The sequence below is a fragment of the Equus caballus genome, chromosome 19 (genome assembly GCF_041296265.1).
Source record: "Equus caballus isolate H_3958 breed thoroughbred chromosome 19, TB-T2T, whole genome shotgun sequence".
Classification (NCBI taxonomy): domain Eukaryota; kingdom Metazoa; phylum Chordata; class Mammalia; order Perissodactyla; family Equidae; genus Equus; species Equus caballus.
Genome location: NC_091702.1, coordinates 60,914,145 through 60,936,050, shown reverse-complemented (window position 1 = coordinate 60,936,050; position 21,906 = coordinate 60,914,145). Strand labels below are relative to the sequence as shown.

The following is a 21,906-nucleotide window of genomic DNA, read 5'->3' as shown; positions in this document are numbered from 1 at the left end:
ATGCCAATCTTCCTCTCTTTTATATGGGATGCTGCCACAGTTTGGCTTAACGAGTGGTGCTAGCTCAGTGCCGGGGATCTGAACCTGCAAACCCCAGGCCACCGAAGCGGAGTAGGCAAACTCAACCACTACACCACCAGGCCGGCCCCTGCAAATTTTTTTAAAAGCCTTGAAATTTTTGCTTTCTAAATCCCATCAATAACATTGACTTCAATACTGACTGTGTTAAACAGCAGTTAAAAAAATGGCTTGATCAAAATATTCTATGAATCCTCCAAATAGTCAAAACCGGAAATCTGTCCAAAGATCCATTTAAAATCCCCAAACTTTATTACAGATAAAGAAATATAAGAAAGTCCTTGGGGAAACCAGTCATTCCCCAGGTCTTACTCTAAAACATCAAATCAATTTCTATTTATTGAATGTCTGCCTACAGAGAGGAAGGCAGTTTGTCTTAAGAGTCTGTTTCGGTAAATTTGAAAATTCAATGCCTGTTTCCATGGGCACCATAAATATTTGGGAGACTTTTCCTGTTTGATTCTCCTCCTTTAGCCTGACAGAGGAACTGGAGACATCTGTGAGACAGGAGCCACACCTCCTCAAGAGGAGGAGCGGGTGAAACACTCACACAGGATTTATCTACTGGGTTGACTGCTTCAGAATCTGACCTACTATAAATAGAATCTGACCTACAATTAACAATATAAATACGGTTAGCTGGTAATACTGATAAGCGACATTCTGAAATCAATAGTTACAGAGGTGGAACTACTTATGACTAATATCATAAAATTAAGTTATCCTCGCAAAAGAAACAAAATATAAAACACAGCAAAAGAAATCAAATTATATAAATAAATGAAACTCAAACACATGAGATTTTTGTAACAACCATTCAAAACAAAGCACTTAGCAGTATTATTGCCTGACTAATTAAGCTGAAGAAAACTGAGAGAGAAACATTAGCAGAGAATATAAGGAAGAAACCAATGTCCCCACTGAACCCGCGGTCAGACCTGCCACGCTGTCAGGCACGAAGTGCACATCAGATGGCCGCAAGGCTCGATCTTGACGTCTTTGTCGTTCTCGGCACAGATTTTACAGAGCTGAAAAGTGGAGCCCATTTCACAATACAATTCATATTGCTCCTGTAATTTGGGGGGAAAGAAAGGCAATGTTAATTATTTTTCTAGCAGGAATTGTTAACATTGAATTTTCTCAAGTACAATCACTTACAATAAATTCCTCACACTTGATCCTGTCAAGATTATGTCACCATTTAAGACATGTTTTAAGCTGATGATTACAATTTGGTCTACAAAATCAGTTTTTAAAAGTTTTGAGCTTTTATCAGCAATTGTATAGACTTCAGATTATTGAACGTCTCATCCCGTTCCTTTCGGAAAGAACTTGCTTCAATAACAGTGATTCAAAAGATAAAACTTATGGTTTTAAAAGGTAACATAAATAACTTTATTTTCTTTGTAAATGCTACATGATCATCTAATTTTACTGTCAAATTGCAAATATATCTGTATGATTCCGGCTGAACATTAAATTTTATGTCTTAGATAACTTCAGAACTTCTAGAATGGAAGAAAAGCAGCACGTCCCAAGTCCTTCCTGTGTGCTGGGGACCGTGGGTCACACTTAGGATGTTATGGGACGCCTCAAGCGTAATGACACTTATTGAATTAAAAGAATACCTGAGGCTCAGTAAGTTTAAATTGTTTTCCTCAAATTCTACATCAAACCTCTAACTCTAAATTGCATACTCCTCCCCCAATCTAACGCTGTCAAGAAAACTAATCACTTCAGCAACCCAAAAACTGTTTTATTAAACAGCTATTCTCTGGATTTACTAGTTTAGAACCTTCTGGCATAGTAAAATTCTCAGTGTTCAGATACTGAAAAGATCTATGTCACAAAGAATATAAAAATATATTGGTAAATGTCAAGAAAATAAGAAAAAAAGGGTTACTTAACAGGGATACAAAGAAAAAGAGTTACAGAAATAAAAATCTGTTTAAATAAAGCAATGTTTTAGTCTAGTAAGTGCCTACTATGTACCTGGTCCTGGGTAGGATGAAAAAACGAAAATTTTAATCTCTAACCTACTAAAAGATTTTACAATCTTGGTGGGAAAAATACATATACACATATACACACATAGATACACACACATGCACATACACACATTCGTACAGAAACTGTCTATCCTCATGTATGTAAAGGTGACTATATAAACAATTTTTAAAGAAATTAAGGAAAAAGATAAGAGAGAATGGATCAAGATGGAAAAGAAATAAATCTAAATAAATCTAAAGTTATCTAAAATAAATTATAAATTACTGAAGTCCCTGAAATAATAGATAAGTATTTACATTGGCTATGACACCCAAAGGACCAATTTGCAATTATAAAAAAATTACAATAAGCTACAATCGCAGATGCAGAACTCACTGCAACCTAAAGAGTAAGCTATTCACATCTATATGAGTAATGTAAGGGAATGCCACCACTCCTGCGTATTGTTAAACAATCGCCTTACAAACAGGAATTCTGTCTTGTGAGCGTTCTTTAACATGTATTAGAAAATACAGAATCACTACAAAATTTAGGGAATGGCAATCATATATTAAATTTAAAAAACCACCCACAAACTGCACTGTGTCAACAACTGTGTTTCACAAAATATAAAGAGCACTGGGACTGAAATCTGGAGTATTGAAAATAAAATCAAAAGTTATCTATTGTCTTCCCCAAAACCTGCAATTCCTGGTTTTTACTATTTATTATACAAAGCAGAAAAATACCTAAATTACAAAATATTTTGAAACTGGGTTATACGTAGAATAAAATATACAAGGTCTCCCTCTGACTTCTCCCTGATTTCCCACAACTTCTCACTTCCTCAGTTAAACACTGTTACCAGTTTGGTTTTTAATCTTTATTTTTAAAAAGTAGTTTCATATGTTCATATATGGTTATTTCTTATGTATGCATTTATTTACAGAAATTGAACTTACATAATGTAACTTTACAAAATGAAATGTTACACAACTGAGCTTTACATAAATGGAATTTTTTTACATAACAAGACGCAGAAGTTCTCACAGAGTATGTATATCTACTTCCTCCTGTTTTTGACTTTATTGTATAAGACAATAGGAGTGCCTTATGGTTTACTTAATCTATGATTGAGTATTTTGGTATGCAATTTTTCATTTTTATGAAAAATGATATAAATGGAAGCTAGAGTCAAAAGATATTTTTGTTTAGATTTTGATAATTACTGAGTATCACCCTCAAGAAAGGCTTCACTAAGCTACACTCCCACTCATAATCTGTGAGGGTGCCAACCAGGCATTTATAAGAATATAATTATTATCTTCAATTACTCATCCAACTCTAAAAGCTAATGCATATAATTACTCTGATTTTTGGATTTTTCTAATCCTACGGCTCTCTCCTCATACTACCTACCTACCAATGGATTTATCTATCTCCCCACATAAAGCCAAGATTGTATTGGAAACAAAAATATTAATAGCAGAAATTTTTATCCAAAAAATGGAGAAGTAATATAATTTCTTTTTAAACACCCTTAGAATTCCTTAAGTGTCTTTTGCATTAAATACCTATAGATGATTTTAGCTATAGTATGAGACATTTATTTGAAAGGCATTATAGATACTTATCAATTACAAATACATTTTCAGAAATTGTCCTTACCTGTGTAACTTTTATATGATCATGGGGTGTAGGTTCACACAATCCAGTTAAATCAGGATTATAACTCCTCCCATCAGGATAAAGATAGCTGCATTATAAACAGAAATCTTATTACCATAAAAATACAAGCTTTAATTGCATTTAAGTTTACTTAATTGAATTCTTCTATACTCAAACACACATTTTGATGTTTCCTTTTTATGTAACTTATATCAAGAACCTGTCCTATGACTGTTTCCATAATGTTACAAGTTATTTTTAGGTCATTTAAAATCTAGAAATCATTTTCATATAAGAAATATACAATGAATATGGACTCGGCCACTCAGCAACCATTTTCAATTAAACACCTTTACTGCATGTCCTTCACGTAACTTAAACAATTTATTTTTCTGGACACTCATGTTCTATTCCAAAATACTTTGAATATACACCTATTTGCAATTACTAGGTCTTTTACCTAAAGCATGGTTAATGTTAACTGTATCATTTTACACCATGCTTAATACCCCAAGGAGAGAAACATGGAATTAAAGCCCACAAGTTTCCCATATGGCTTGATGAGCAGTGTGTAGGTCCCTTGTGCAGGATCCGAACCAGCGAACCCCAGGCTGCTGAAGTTGAGCATGTGAACTTAACCACTCGGCCATGGGGCCGGCCCCGCCCATCCTCGTCCCTTCTGTCTCACCTTCCATTCATCCCAACACATACTCGTGTGCACATACACACAAGTTCAAAGAAATTAGAAAATGTTTCAATTTTATATTTCATTTACTTCAAATAAAGCTCCAAAGACAGAATGGTTTACAAACATAAGGTTTCATTATTAGGCTTAAAATAAGAACTAAAAGTTACAGTAATAATGCCTTCTTCTGTGCTAAAACAGTTTTTACGAATGCAAAAATTCATTAAAAACTGGTTTATTGTGTTGGTAAATACCTATCGTAGATTAAAAAATGGTAATATTACTGCTGGATTTCATCATTTCATTAAATCAGTTAATTTTAATATCTTTCTGTTCTAGATGGCTTGAATGAAAAATTAAGAATGTAATAGTACAGTGGTGAATATTTTAAAGGGCAAAACTATACCAAAACTATTCTGTGAAGTAAAAGATATTTAGCCTATAAATATATTAATAAGTGTTAAAATTTACCCAGGAAAACCAGAAAAAATGAACGTAGAGGACAGACAATTCTTATATGGTAAGGAACACATCAGTGAGATCATTTATTTTTAAGATTTAGGAAAAAGAGTTGACTACACCTGAATATGACACAAACGTAGAGTGTCATTATGGGGGTGAGATAAAACTCTACAAATATTAAATGAGGAGTGGTAAGCAAAAGTTGACAACTTTCTTTTCATATGCTCAAATGGCCAATTTTTAAAACTATTATATAACACTTTTTTCATCACACTTCAAAAACATGTAGAATTGTAGGAAGAATTCAGAAATGAAAGATTACAAATGTGATAACAAGGTTGCTGGAGGAAAGGTTAAAACGTTCTCTCCATGTAATGTCTAAGGGGCATTTCAATGATTCTCACCCTCAGTAAACTAGGGAACTTCTAGGCAGCCCCTTCCAACTGCAGTGAAGGAAGGAAGAACCCTGGCTGGTTATCAAAGGGAACTTCTTCACCACCTACTGGATTAACGATCAAGGAAGAACAGCCGATCCTGATCAGGACCAGATGATATCCCTTCCGTTTTTACTGATCTTTAAGGGGGGGAAAAAAAAACCCCAACCATCTGATTAATATAATGATATTTCAATCTAATCTAAAATCTGGTCTATTTAAAAATCAGGTCAAAATTTTAACCTAAATCTATTTTAATGTAATCTATCACTAAAGTTCAAATTCAACTCACCAAACCCCTCTGAAGATGTGTGTGTGCAAATATTAGCAGCTAATTTGTGTAGTTGAGAGGCTAGACTACTGCTTAGAAATTATAATTTGTCATTTTTTGATTGACTTTTGAAAAACAGATGGGAGGTATTATAACAATCAGCTATATCAAATTACTCCATTTACAGATTTGCCTACTCCTAACCTCTATTTATAAATTAAAACTTCAAAGCACATTTTCTTATAAACAAAACTCCTGCCTAGTAAATCAAAAGCTACACATATGAATCTTTGATGTACTAGAGATAAGGTATAAATAACTGAGAATAGCAAATTTATGATAATTAAAAGAAAAATAAATACACACTTGATACCACAGTTTGCCATACAATTCTTATATAACTATTTCTTGAAAGCTCACAACTTTAAAAAATGCATTCTTTTTCTTCACATAGATCCTATCACTTTTTTTCCTCAGTGTCTTTGCAATTACTTTTGAAAGGGTAAAACTTCAATCATTTGCCTTTTGCTAATTCTGGTGGACATTCTCCTGCTAGGTTTCTATCACAATCCATGCTGTGGCAAGTTTGATCACATCTGTCTCCAAGTTACTCAGCAAGGCAAAGGGCAATAAAAGCCAGTGTGACAAAGTGACACTGAAAATACAACAAAAGCATGAAGGGAATGGCATGTGACTAAAATGAATGAGATGTTTATTATGAGGGGGCCTAGCACATTGTCTAAGCTTTGGAGAAAAATCATTATTAGCCTATAAAACAAAGGAGAACTTATTTATTTTTAAATTTTATTTTATTTTTTGTTTTGTCTTGTTTTTTTGTTTTTGAGGAAGATGAGCCCTGAGCTAACAACTGCCAATCCTCCTCTTTTTGCTAAGGAAGACTGGCCCTGAGCTAACATCCATGCCCATCTTCCTCTACTTTATATGTGGGATGCCTACCACAGCATGGCGTTTGCCAAGTGGTGCCATGTCCGCACGTGGGATCTGAATCGGTGAACCCCAGGCCGCTGAGAAACGGAACGTGCTAACTTAACCGCTGCACCACCGGGCTAGCCCCGTATTTTTAAATTTTAAAAAAGAACCGCTTAAGATAAATTGAATTTAGTTATTAACATAATTCAGGAACACAAATTTATTATTGTATGAATAAAAGAAGGGAGGTACAAAGAAAAAAAGGGAGAGAAAGGGTGAGAAAAAAGAAAATCTGGCCTACTGGATGAAATAAAAAGTCAAAATAGCTATTTGAGGGTGACAAGAGACAAAGAGAACAATTATTTTTAAAGAATTATCTCTTAATATATATATTTTTACATTTATTTTAAAACTACTTTTAAGTTCCAACTTCTTCGACTATGAAAGATATAAACTCATAATTTGATGTTGGAATTTATTTGCTTTAACATATAGTTAAATTCAAATAAGTACGTTACCTTAAAATGACTATTTTAAGAGATGAACAATACAAACTAAGAAGCATCCATTTCTCAGTCTTGAAACGAAAACCAGCAGCCACATCCTCAGCCTCACTATCCACTGCCCGCCTCTCAGAGCGGTCTCTGGTTTTCAAACCTGTGACTACAAGCACCCGACTCCCACTTCTCATACTCACAATCCTTCCCTGCTGCCATCAATCAGGGCTTGGAATAAGGGCTTGTTATGAGGGATGGTCTGCAAGATATTGCCATCCCCCGTCACATAGCCGATGGCCCACTGTCCCAGTCGAGTGCAGCTTAACCGGAAAATGTAGCTGTAAAACACAAGAGAATTACATTTAACCTCATTCAAAACGTAAGGTAACTGCTAAACAATTTGTTGGGTTTTTTAAGCAAAAACAAACAGAATCATTTAGAATTCCTGATGTAAATTTCTATCTTCTAACTCATTTTAACACCACTGTACTTCTCCATTTATTGATCTATAAAAGAAACACTAATAATTTCATTTAAATATCTCCAGAGTTATATGAGGAAATAACTTAAGTTGTACACTATCAAGTGATTTACTGCCATCACCATCAGAGGGTGCTCTGTATGAAAGTGCTGGTGGTATGAAACAGCTATGACATACATCATTTTTGGAAAGTAAAAATAAAACAAGTAAAAATTTAATTTGTCCACTTCAGACAGAAATTGAGTCAGTTTCTACTGTGGAATTCAATATATTATTCTGTCATTTAAAAACTATGCATTTTTAGTTGTTAATAACTTGTTCAAAAATAATACTTTTTCTTTCAAGCATTCCAGCCATTCATCTTTAAATAAAAACTCAAAAGGGCTGAACTATACTAACGAGAAGGCAAACGAGATAAGTTCATGGCTGCCATCTAACTCTGTCAAGTTCAATGTCTTGCAATAAGAAGTCAAAATAGTTCAAAAATATAAATCAAATTAACAACAATTCTGTTAAAATTAATCCCCAATGACAGGAGACATTGACTTGGCTTTAAATTCATCAGTATCATTTATATACTAATTTAGCTATTTATTTCATTTTAGATCATTTCTATTTATTTAAATGTATTGCATTCCATCTTGCCATCATGATATCTATAACTAGATTTTATAACCCCTTAAGCAGACCAAAGCAGGTAAACTTAATTTGTTGGCTATATGTTTGAATACCCTGGCTGCTATATGTATGTGGCGGACATAAGTGTTTCTTAATCTACATTAGTTACTGATGAACCAAGTACTGTAAAAGTAACTTTACAAAATAAGTTAGCACAAAAAAACAGTTACCGACTTATTGGATTTAATTAACTTGTATATTTAGTCCTGCAACATGATTTCATCGAGGAAAATCGAAGATTTTTAAAGAAAGGAAGAAGTTGTGATTTTTTAAATACTAAGAACTTCATATTGGTTACAAAACCCTTGGAAAGGACTTTTCAAGAAAGGTTAAAACATTCTCTTAGAGAGTCTGAAAACAGAATATCAATTATTGGCATCTTTAATCAAATAAAATAATTCCACACAGACTTATGGCTGTCAGCTGGATCCAAAGGAGAAAACAGCCTGAGGAACCCACATGTCCCTGGAATAGACCCAATTATTTCTTTACCATAATGCCAAAGAGATGAAACACATTCCAAGAGAAAGGACCAGTTAAGCACAGATATTCTGCAAAGCAAATATTTATCCAAGTAACTTGATTTTTTCACTAAGAGAGTTTTCCTGAATACATTGTAAACACTCCATCACATTTTACATATTATAATTTACCATAGACTAATCATTTCATCTTTAATTACCTAAAACTTAGAATAAATTATTACAGGGGAAGTTGGGAAGAAAAGGAAGATATCCTCTCACAGGGCGCTATCCTTTTATTGAGAGCCTATTCCAATAGTAGTAAGAGCTGGCTTTTGCTTCCAACACTGTCATTAATTATCTCCATGATCTTGAACAAGAGAACACAAAAGGGACTCCATTTCCTTATTATATTTATAGAATTGGACAAGATAATTTCTGAAATAACTTTTGCATTAAATTCATATGATTGAATGATTCCAACCATATCACATCTTTCAAATCATACTCCAAGAACAAGAAGATACTCTGATGCCAATCTAGAGACTAAAAACTATGGAAAAATCTGGTTATGAGAGATCCTTGAATGAAACAAAATGACTCATCTAAGCTACTGTCAAGGTGCAAAATATCTGACCTGCTCTCATGGTCACAATGACAACCAACTCTCCTTAATCTAAAGAGAGGACTTCAACAGGAGTCAAATTATTTTCTGTACCCAATACCTTTTAATATACCATATGAACTCTTAAAAATAAAAAAGGTAGAAATTCTCATTATGGGATAGAAGAAAGGAGTCAACAACATTGGCAGATTTGCCATTAATAAGGTATGATTTCTTGGCAGAAGCCAGAGGGGCTGACCAAACAGCTAACCTCTGTGAATCCCACTCAGTTTCATCATCTGGAAAATAAAATATAAACTCTGAGGATTCAAAAGCGTGCAGTATTATGGAATAAATTTTCACATACATGACATAGGTTTGCATTCTAATAATAGGCTTATACAGGTTTATGTACTTACATGTGTTTATCATGTATGTATATGCATACTTATGCAATTATGCGTTTATATGTATTAAATGTACTTATGTGTTTTATCATAGAGCCAAGTCGAGCGTCTTGAAAAATACTCTAAAATAATGAACATGAAACTGATTTATTTCGTGTTTAGCACAATAATCAAGTACTAAAATATACACATACAATTTTATACACAAACAACGCACCATGAAAACAGTTGATATGCTAATATCCTACTCCAATTTGAAAATCAGAACTCTGAGACTTAATGAATCTTTAAGCTCATCAAACTACACAGTACCATATCCTTTCACTTTATGAACACTCGGTTTCAGAACATGCACAAAGTATCCACTTACAAGATTCAATTAAGAAGCATGGTTCTGGTCTATTAGCATTTGCCTCCCCCACCCCCATGAGTGCTACTGATTGACTTAAGAATGAACCACAGAGGATTTTTCATCTTTACATATATCACATAGTATTACTGCTAAAAAGTCTTACCTTCCAGGTTTGGTGCTGTATTTCTGTAGTCGTGCTTTAACTTCATCATATGTGAGAAATGCCATGTAACCCGGATGCGTTACAGCTAAGAAATTCCAATTCCGTAAAATAGAGCCCCAAGGCTAAAAATATAAATAAATTAAATGATATTATCTAGAGAATATCAGCTATCAATTGTATAGCAATCCATCATTTAATACACTTCTTGAAATTCTCTTGGGTATTTTTACAGTGAATGTGAGCCTGTATGCTTTAGGTCGACCTTTGTTATCTAACAGCAGACATGCAACAACTTATTCCCTTTTTGGAGAAATATGATTAGGCAGAAAACAGATTTCTTAGGAATAGAATACAGAGGGCAAAAAGGAAAACCACATAATCTCTTCTCTACAAATTCTATTCCCAAAGCAGCACTCAAGATCATTGTGAAACACAAACCACATCACTGCAAAATCCTCTAACATTCAGTAAAAGCCAAAGTCCTTACAAATGGCCTAGAGGACCTTCCAGGGTTGATGCTCAGGTCCCTTTCCATCCCCATCTGCTGTGACTCTCCCCCTTTCTGTCTCTTCTCTGGGTGCACTGCCCTCTCTGCTGTTGGCTTGAGAACAGTTGTGTTGTCTCATCTCAGAGCCTTGGCATTCCTCCACCAGAATTCTCTTTCCCCAAACATCCATGTGATTCCTCTCTCCAAATGTCACTTCCTCAGCGAGGCCTTCTCAGATCACCCAATTTAAGACTGTTACCTCTCACCCTGTTCCTTATCTCCCTGTGTGTCTGACTGGTCACTACTGTACCTTCAGACATCTCATTTTATAGAACAAGAAACCATATCGCAAAATGTAAGTGATTTGGCAAAGAATGCACATCAACCATAAGCTACAAGAGAGCAAGAACATGCCTGTCTTGGTTACCAAAGGGATGCCAACACCGATGCACTGTGCCAAAAACAGTGATCAGGCAGGGACAACTGTTGTTGAACAGTTCCTCTAATTAGCGACTTGTCCAAAAGGCCTCGACTCCCAGCATAGTGGTCTTTCCATGGTAACATACGACTATGCTCCCATTTGGTTAATTCTTGCACAGTTATAAAATTAGAAAAAGCTGATGGTTTAGAAGTGAGTTATGCAAAAATCTTTTACAGAAATACACACACACGGTTTGTATCATTTTCTCTTCAATGTGATTAGTTGTCCCTCCAATTACCATGGCTGGAGAAGAAAGGCAGTCAGTGACAGACAGCTTTGCTTGAGGACATGAAAGAATCATCTCTGCCATGTTTTTAAGGCTGAAGCTACATTTATTCCAAGGAATTGGCAGGATACTCTATCTGATGTGCCAGATTATGAACTAAAATCTTCTACATAAAAGAAAAAAAAGGGTACTTTATTTTGCCAAGTGAAAGTTGTTGAAAGAGTCCTCCTAGACATGATTATTGGTAGAGGGCTCCTGCTTTTGTTTATTTTGAGACTTGGTCTTCATCATTGTAAAGTAAGTTTCAAATTTACAAGGCAAATTCTTCAAAGATTATATCCCTTGAGATGAGGATAACAAGGGAAAGAACGATTTAGTAATGGAGAGTTTTTTAACCTTTTCTGACATAACAAGAAAAATCTTCAGGGTATTTCCCCATCACACTAAAATAACTAATTGGGCAAAAAGGAGCTCTGGAGAACATTATTATGAGAGGTTCTGTCCATGCACTTGAAAAAAAATACATGTTTTTAATTTTCTTCTTAAGGCATGACTAAAAATTGCATAAACAATACTTGGAAGAGTATCAGCATATGTTTTAAAAAAACTGAGAAATAACTGAGCTATTACAGGCACTGGGTTTTGACTTGTTTTGTTCTGCTTCATTTACAAAGGACAAGGATGGAAAGAACATAAAATATTCGAGTGACTTCCATTAAGCTTACACAAATTAATGGAAGAGCTGTTAAAAAAAAATGCTGACCTTTATAGGGAGCCAATGCACAGACCAAAATGCAAGTGAAGAAGAGATGAAATCAGAGTTTTGAGTCAACTGCTACGGTACTCATCAACCATTTCTTAGCATATAATCCAGAGGGCCAGCTTGTCAGTGCAAAAATATTTATGTAACAGAAAGAGTCCATGTACTGTTTTTCTTGTGAATGCAACCCACAGTCAGAAACACGTGGTAGTTATGTGTTTTTTTGTTTTGGGGTTTTTTTAAAAAGTATTTTGCCCCACTAATGACTTAAAGAAGGCAAAACAAAGTGCTTTGGAGAGTAAGAATTATTTTTGCCATTAGTTCTTAGAGTAAAGGAAATCTTTTCACACACAACAACACAAAATTATTTGAAGGTTCTTAAATGACCACAGAAATCAATGAAGTGAATTAAGGACAGTAGTCCCTCCATTCTCCTGAAATGTGATTATTTTCAACAAGAGCCATTTACTGACTTACAACTTATGCCAGAAGTGGGGCCTCACCGGTCTGCCCAGATACTCCCTCTTGTTCTTTGCCGCAATGGCTGAGTTTCCTCCTCTTCTTTTTCTCCCTATTCCATTGATGCTATATACTCCGTACTCACTATTATATTCCCCCACATCACTCATTCCTTATCAGGCCACCCCTCAAATTTACTGCTCCATTTCTCAACAACTCAGTCTTCTCTAGTAGTGGGGAAAATGGAAAAAAGGAGCAACAGCCCCAGGGAGAGGGAAGCAAAGTCCTGTGTTCCCATTCCAGGACTTCAGCACCTGCCAATCCCAGCATCTCTGAACTACCTGGAGAGGAGAAAGAGAGGGTTAAAGGCAAAAGAAAGAAGAGGAAATGAGGAAGGTAGCCATTGCAAGATCTTTCCAATGACTCCCAGGCATTTGATCCAGTTCTGGCAGAACACCAGGATGAGAGAAGAGAGGAAGAAAGGGTAACTAACATCCAGTTTTCTTACTTCCTTTGCTTCCTAAGCAATTCTCCACTTTATCTCCTAGCCCCTGCTGACACCTTCCTTCAAACCCTCATGCTAGCTCTCTATGTCAAACTCCAATCCTGAGGGTGTACCTGCCCACCTTCAGATCCTACTCTGCTAAAACACCCCACTCCCAACAATTGGGAGCTGCATGGATTCACTGCCAATCAACGACCAATATCACGGCTGCAGCAAAATACATGTTCACGCAGTTATAGTCTTCGCAGACTTACATTTCTCATACAGAAGACATCATTACAACTTAGGAAAACTATTACTCAATTATTAAAGTTACATAAAAATAAAAGACCAGTAAAAGTTAATATATCTGTTTTTCTATGCATAGAACCAATTTTACCATATTCTAAATCACAGGTATGATTATAGTCAAAGTATTTGAATAATGAACTAAAAGTAGTGAAGAATCTCCGAAATATATATGGGCTAATGAGGGTTCTTTAGCTACTTCTGCAATGTGTTTCAAAAGAGACTAGGTGTTCTTTGGTCCACAGGTAAGATTTACTTTTCACAGGAGCTCTACTGAAAAGATTCTTTTCCTCTTCCATCCCAGTGAGCATAAATAAAATACACAGACCTTACGGTGTTAAGATCACTTGGGCTGTTTCAAAGTGAAACAGCTTATAGGAAAATGTGTGCACATATTAAGTAGCAGTTTGGGTAAGCGTTTAACCAACATTAAGTTGCCCTCATATCTTTAATAGATAACTCTAAGCGTTCCAGCATTTAACAAAAAATAGCTCTTCCTAGAGTGAACAGTTAGATTTAAGTATGAAAATAACCTCAGTTCTCTTCCCTCACAAGGGGAAGAGGCAAAGCACCTACTAATTAGAACGTCTTTGTATCAAGTTAATAAAGTATTTGTAAAATGATCAGAAACCTTAAAAAAAAAAAAAAAAAGGAGAGGTCCCATTATAAAAAGGTCAGTATCAGGTGACACAACCTTTTCCTAAAATGTACCTTAATCACTGAAAAAACAGAGGCTGACAACCTGTGTATAATAAAGGATTCATGAAACTACTGTGAACTGACAATAGGCACAAGCACACTTTCTGCAGTCGCTTATCTAACTTCTTATCCCTCGCGCCTCGGCAGAATTAGGATTTTCAAGTTATAAGAAAGTAAAATGTATTCTATAAGTATCGTTGACAAGAGTTAATTTGCCTTCTGTTAAATTAAAAGTTAATCCTATGCAATCTTGTTTTCTTACATAAATCAGTCACTCGATCCTTGCAGGCTGATGCCAAGCAGAGGCATAAATCAGAGAAGCAAAACTCTACTAACAAGGGCAACATGAAAACCAATATTACACTCTAACATTCGTTGAGAGCATGTTTCAAACAGAATAAATCTTACTCCAGACTAAAATAATAAAAGACTGTGTCAGAATATAAGCAGTCTGGTTTCTGATCAATTTGCCTCACTTACTATACCTTACTATACAATTTATATTACTAGAATCGCAAAGATTTTGAGTGGGACTCTTTCATTTTGTGGCTACTTGAATTGAATCCCACAGATGATACACAATTTGGTGGCACAGCCAAATTCAAAACACAAATGTCAAGTCTCCATGTTTAGGGTAATTCCATCAAGATAGACCAAAGAACAAAACGACAGCATCCAGCTTTCATCACGATACCTGCTTCAGAATAGCTATGTGAAAACAATTATAAAGGAGTGATTAAGAAAAATAACAATAAACAGGACAAGAAGGTTATTCTCAAAGTCATTAGAGAAAAAACAAGAAAAAATCTAAATTTTCAAAAAAGAGAGATTTGTTAAATTAAGGTCATACTATTTTTATGGAGTATTATATAGCAGCTGAAAATTGATAATTACATTGATGAAAAATATTTATTGACATGGATAAATGTTTATAACACATGGTTGAATGAGCAAAGCAAGATGTACGACAGTACACACCATGACAACCCCTCTGCAGAACAGGATGAAGTTGCTGTTTATTTCCAAGTTCACCATCTCCCTTCTCACCTAATGAATGTGGAGGCAAAGGGGAGACGCTGGATACAACCCCAGTAAGCGCCCACCTGTAGATGTTACATTCTATCAGTTACTGGGCTAAAAAGACAAAGGGAGATACCAAAGGGGGAATTTAAAACAAAGCTCCAGTTACACGAATCTTCTCAAAGCTGACAAGCAAAGGCCAGGCTGACTGCGTCTGCTCCTCCAAACTTCAACCCCAAACTGACAGCAATGATCAAAAACTTACACCAATGACCTGCTTTAAAATTACAGACCATCAAAAATGAGACTATTTCCCATACGTTTGTGTGTGTGCACATGTATGAAAGAGAGACACACACACAAATGCACACATGTACGCCCACACACACACAAGGAAAGGAAGGGAAAGAAGGGAAGATTATGCAAACAGAAAGCTTACCTGAAACAGCCTGGTAAAAATATCAAATTCAAAAACTGAAATGTAGTCATTACAAGTTAAATCAATTGTTGATTTTAGAGCCATTGCTTCCAGGCCAGAGCTAATCTGATGGACCTCATGAAGACACTGTCTGAACACTTTCCACGGGACAATAGTTCTGTGCAAGAAAAAAAAATGAGGAATTGAATTAAGTGTCATTTAAGACATACCTTCCATTGAAACAGCACAATTCAATTATAACATTAACATAATTGCATTTGTGCTAAAAGACAAATAGTTAAGAATATTCTTCATAATTCAGAACACATATAATGGATTTTGCTAACAGAAATATTTTCCATTTGCTGAGAATGTGACAAAAATCTAAATCAATTTTTCTCTTAAACAGTCATTAGTTATCAAGATATTTTTAAAAGTACATCTAAAGAAGGTATTAGGTCAAAGTCCTGTGTGTCTGATCTCTGCATTTGTATATACAAGATTATTTAAAACTTTGAATCAAGCTAAATTTTCCCCTCTATTTTCATAAAATAATTACATTATGGGTTCTTTGAACAAAACACTCTTTGCTCATGGCACAAAAGGATAATTTGTATCCACTACTTTGAGGAAGTTCAGGTGGAAAGTCATCAAGACATTTGGGCCATAGCTGGACATTTTCTGCAGAGATGAAAGGCACATGTTATCCAACATATTAATGCAAAGGGAAATTTTAATGTGTTTTAACCAATCACACTGGCTATCATATGGAAATTTATTTATTCAACACTAATTCATTTTTACTAAATATCACATACCAAAATTTTTATCAGGAAATGCATTTACACAGTTAAAAACCTAGAAGAGCACAGAGTGGGATCCGGGCAAGTCTCCCAGCCTGTCCCCCACCTGACCCGACACTCGCCCAGCTCCGCCCAACCGTGAAAATAAGGAATGCTCATTATTGATTCCCTAGTTAATTTTCCTCCTTTTTGAATGTTAAATGTCTATTCCTGAATAGGTTAACGAAAGCCTTACTTCATATTTTTAACATTTTAAGCTGCAGTTTTCACGATAGGATAGCATAAGAGCTACATACACCCTCTTACAAGATTGCAAATATTTGTCTTAGGTTTTTCTTTACCAGCATCTCTTTAGAAATAAAAGACTCAGGCAGAATGGACTAAGTAGCCCCCATCCTATACCAATCCTCCTAGTGAAGCATCACCATAAATGTACAACTTTCGAATTCATTCAAGAATTCTCTCTTGCAGTGGTTGCCAAAGTTGAGCATGCATCAGAGCCATTGAAGGGTTTGCTAACACAGCAATTGCTGACCCTCAACCCAAGATATTCTGACTCAGTCTGACCGGGATGGGGCCTGAGAACTTACAGTGCTAACAAGTTCCCAAGTGATGCTGATGCTGCTGCTCGTCTGGGGACAACTCTGAGCCATTCATCTATTGTATCCATTAATGGCCAAGGCAAAGCACTGTGGAGCAACATAATTATGGCAATACAAGATATTCTCACTGACCTTGAAGAACATACTTTAGGGTAGAAATAAGATTTGCAATGCGGAAGAATACAGAGGGGGAACATTTAAGGAAGGGCTGGAGGAATTCCAGAGAATGAGCGGTCTGTGGCAAGATGAATAAATTAATGGTGAGACAGCCTGTATTTACAAGAAAGTTTAGGTTTGATATACCATTAAAAGAAAAAAAATATGAGGCTGAATACATCAAAAGGTTTTTCTCTATGTATGAAAAAAACAGGAAACCACAGAGAACCGAAGAGAGACACCACATCAGACACCATTTAGAAGAAACACACGTCAGGCTCTGATTAAGGTTAACAAAATGCCGCTGTTTTAAAAGAACAAGGAAAACTTCTGATAATGTTAGAAGGCTATTGATTTATGGTGAAGTGTAAATATGCAATTATGTCCAGCTTCATTATGGTTAGTGTGGAATTAGTGCCTGAGAAGTACATTTTTCTTTTCCAAATTAAAGTTTCAAATATTCAAGATACAAAAAAGACATGAACCATAATACTCAAAGTAAAAAGAAAATATTAAATAAAGAACTACTGATTTAAGAATGGCATATGTTTTATCTTTGGTATGGAAATGTTACGAGAAATTTGCCTCATGTTATAAAAAGTAAATTGGCCAAACAGATACCTTCAATGTCTGTTACTGTAAAAAAAAAAAAAAAAAAAAAAAAAATATGCATGCATACCATAACTCTTTTGAATGGTTTCTCAGGGTAAATTCTAAAAAAAAAAGTACAAACTTCTAAAGTTGTAGTCTAACATATCATTTTGAAACAACAATTTACAAAGAGGCAAGCGACATTTCCACAGTACTTGCGTAAATGAGCCTTCTTCACAGATCACTTGTGATAAACCTAAGGTCTACACAAGCATTCACTGGAACCGTAATTAAGGGTAGAAACAAAGCTTAAGAAGAGAGGGCATTACCTGTTTAACTTTCCATACAGCACATTTGTACACAGATAGCCCTCCTTAGATCAGCTGAGCCAAAGACCCACCACTGGGAGAAGGTGGCAGGAGGGGGTCTCATAGTGAAGAACAGAATAGAGTACAATGACTTGTTTAAAAAAAAAAGAAAAAGATTGTTCTAAACTGTTGCACTAAGGATGTAAACTTCCCAGAGAGGATTTCAAACTGCTACCACCTTCTTTCCTGAGGTGTATAGGGGGAGGGGAAAGAGAGAGGATGACTTTTCACACCTTAAACTGCAGCAAGGTGACAGAGTGGTGGTTTCTACGACCTCTTCCCCTAGTGACGAAGCAAGTGAGAGAAAACATTCGTACCAATTGTTTTACAAATATGTAGAAATTTCAGTATGCTGGCAGAGACCTGGGAAAAGGAAAGAGCAAGAAAAGAACAGAACAGAAAAGGGCCAGCTAAGCTTCACGCTCTCACCAATCTAGAAATACTTTAATCTGTACTTTTACCACTCACAATTATGAATCACTTTAACTACAAGTTGAATTAACTTTAAAATCCACTGAAAAGCACAAGTAACTGTCAACCCACAAAGAATGGAATACGAGACCAGTGAGTAGCCAGGTACTTGTAATAAGATGATTTTAGAATCTTTGGAGTTCCAATAGGAGTAAGAGCTGCCATTTACTGATGATTTACTATCTGCCAATCACCAAGTTAAGTACTTTATATCTATTGCCTGATTCTGTCATAGAAACACTATGAGGCAGATAATATACTGACCCTCATGATACAGATGAGGAAACTGAGGCTTAAAGAGGTTAAGTGACTTGCCCAAGAAAGACCTTTTATGTGCCAGGCATTGTGCTAGGTTCAAAACAGAAAAATAAATAAATCAAACCACAATGTAATAAGTGGAAAGACTTGTAAATAAATTATGTTGTACCATGTGCTAAGGTTATCAGAGAAAAAGACGCATATGCCACGGGGATCCCATGGGACGGAGCTGCTTGAGAACAGAAACTGTATCCTATTCACCTTTGCCCAAGACAAACAAGGTATGCAACTAAAATCTGTGTAATTAAATTAAACTGTGTCTAAAGAAGGCAAGGGAGTGTTTCATGGAGGAGGAGCCCAGATATTTGACTGTGCTACCACACTTGCTTACTACACAGCGGTCTTTTGATGATGGAAAAAAAGTGATAGTCTATTCATGTAATGTCAGGAGAGGTAAGAACTTGATAAATATAAGGCTATATTATAATTCTGTTATCAGATAATGGGTCCTGGTCTATCTACCAAAAAAACAAGACTAATTGTCTTTTTTAAAGTCTTGAAAATAGAGTGTCCTTTCAGAGAAAATAGGATCAAACAGATACAGGTAAACAAAACTGAAAAGGGGTCAGCAGGTCAGCAACTGACAAATCACTCCATCTTCCAGGCTTGTCCTCTCCTCTGTAGAAGTGGAGGATGGTATTATTCTAAATTTGAAAATCCTGCAGTTTTAAGACAAAAGTAAAAGGAGTGGAAGACAAACAATGTTAGGAGATTGTTACCAAAAAGAATGGCAAAATATTTTCATGAAACCACAAACTCATAAAAGGCTATAGGTTTTATTTTTAACTCATATAAAAAAAAATCCATAGGGACCAGCCTGGTGGCATAGTGGTTAAGTTCACGCACTCTGCTTCAGCAGCCTGGGGTTTCCCATTTTGGATCCTGGGTGCAGACCTACACACCACTCATCAAGCCGTGCTGTGGCAGCATCCCATATACAAAGTAGAGGAAGACTGGCACAGACGTTAGCTCAGCGCCAATCTCCCTCAAGTAAAAAGAGGAAGATTGGCAATACACGTTAGCTCAGGGCCAATCTTCTCACCAAAAACAAAAAACTCCAGAAAATAAAGGAGTGAATCTCAACAAAGGCTAGTGTGTTTGGAAACAGAAACTTTCAAATACTTCTGAAGTGAATGAGAATTTACACAGCATTTCTAGAAGGCAATTTGGCAGTAACTTTCAAATGCCTATAAATTTTGACCCAGAATGCCTACTTTTAGGGATTTTGCCTAAGAGGAAAAATCAATACACAGCAGTAAAAAGACTCATCTGTAATTCTCTTCAATACAGTGCTGTTCATAACAGCAAAATATTAAAAGCAAATATATTCAATAGTAATAATAAACAAACTATATCCATAGATTAGAATATTTTACAGCAACTAACAATTGTGTGGGAAAATATTTATTGTCATGGAAAAGTGTCCATGGCACACTAAATGGGAATAGCATTTTTAAAATTGTGTGTCTTTTATGATCCAATGCTAAAAACTATCTAGAATGTCTGGAGAGATCAACACAAATTGTAATTGATAAGTGTGGTAGGATTGTATGTGATTATTTTACTTTTTTCTATATTTCTAATATGCCCTAATGGCTTCAAAGAGTAAAAGGTACACTAAAACTGCTTTACAATACATTATATAATCATACAAAGAATTAAAAACCAAAATTAGAACACTATTTGCCTGTGGTTTTATATCTAGGAAATACAAAATAGTTTATAAACCATGAGAATTAATGAGAGAATTCAAAATGGTTGCTGAATATAAGACCAATATACAAAAATCAGTTGTATTTCTATATACAAGCAATATATAATTAGAAAACAACACTTGAAAATACTTGACCTTTACAATACCACCTGAAAACATCAAATAAATAGGAATAAAGCTAACAAAAAATGAGCAAAGCCATAACATAAACACACACACACATACACAGAGATTTAAAAGACATAAAGGGACATAACACTTTATTGGACTGGCAGACTCAACATTGTAAAGATGTCAATTCTCCCCAAGTTGATTCTTAGATTTAATATAACCCCCCTCAAAAATCCCAGGAGACATTTTTGTAGTAGGAATGGATAAGGTGACTCTAAACTTTATAGGGAAATGCCAAGAGCCAAGAATAATGAAGCCAATCCTCAACCAGAAAAACAGAGGCAAGCTTCTGCTCCTTTACGTTAATGAAAACAATGCAGCACTGGCACAGGGATGAGCAAACACACAGATGGGACAAAACAGAAAGTTTAGAAACAAATGCAACCGTATCTGGACACTGGAGGTATGACATCAATTATATATAAACAGCAGTGGAGAATGGACGATATTTTCAATAAATGTTGCTGGGTCAAATGGATGTACATATGGATGAAACTGAATCTTGACTCCTACCAAATAAAAATCAATTTTAGATTCACCTTAGACCTAAATATGAAATATAAAACAATAAAGTTTTCTGGAAGAAACTTAAGAGACTGTCTTATGCATGCATTACTTTGGAGCAGGCAAAAATTTAAACAGAACCCAAAATGGGGGTCAAAGGATAAAAGGAAAAGACAAATTAAAAACCTGTATTCATGAAAAGATACCATTAACAAAGTCAAAAAGAAAGCCACATATTGGGAGAAACTATTTACATACATAAAATTAACAAAAGATTCACATCTATAATACATAAAGACAAAAAAGCAATTGCCCTTCAGTATATTTTCTCTGAAAGTTCAGTGACACTTGGTAGGTTCCTAATACACATGAAACACAACAGCTCACAGATCACAGCAAGATGGCCTTGATTTGCTGAGGTCAGACTGAACAAAATTAAGAAATTATATACTCTAAAAGTAGAAAGTCCTGCCACAGCAGGGCTTAGGTAAGGCTTTAAAATGATCTTACCTTTAGCATTAAGAGCCCAGCTTGTCTTACAAACTAACAAAAAAGTCTGTGATAAAACAAAATTCCTAATAAATCTCTCTATATAGGTCAGTTAACAAGCAATGGGTGAAGTCCGCCAGATATTTAAGTTAAATTGAGGCAAAAGAAACATACAACTTCCAACAACACTCTTAAAAACGTCACAGGAGAAAACAG

General features: G+C 35.3%; 1 protein-coding gene across 10 annotated transcripts in view; it reads right to left on the bottom strand.

Annotated features, from left to right (window-relative positions):
* CBLB (Cbl proto-oncogene B) overlaps window positions 1-21,906 on the bottom strand; it is a 194,880-nt gene that overhangs the window by 75,136 nt on the left and 97,838 nt on the right. For all 10 annotated transcript variants that reach the window (XM_023623831.2, XM_023623832.2, XM_023623833.2 and 7 more), the window contains 5 exons: window positions 15,525-15,681; window positions 10,161-10,282; window positions 7,215-7,352; window positions 3,736-3,823; window positions 1,017-1,148 (listed from right to left, as the gene is read on the bottom strand). In XM_023623831.2, coding sequence (XP_023479599.2) covers window positions 1,017-1,148; window positions 3,736-3,823; window positions 7,215-7,352; window positions 10,161-10,282; window positions 15,525-15,681 — 637 coding nt within the window. The remainder of the gene's footprint in view (window positions 1-1,016; window positions 1,149-3,735; window positions 3,824-7,214; window positions 7,353-10,160; window positions 10,283-15,524; window positions 15,682-21,906) is intronic.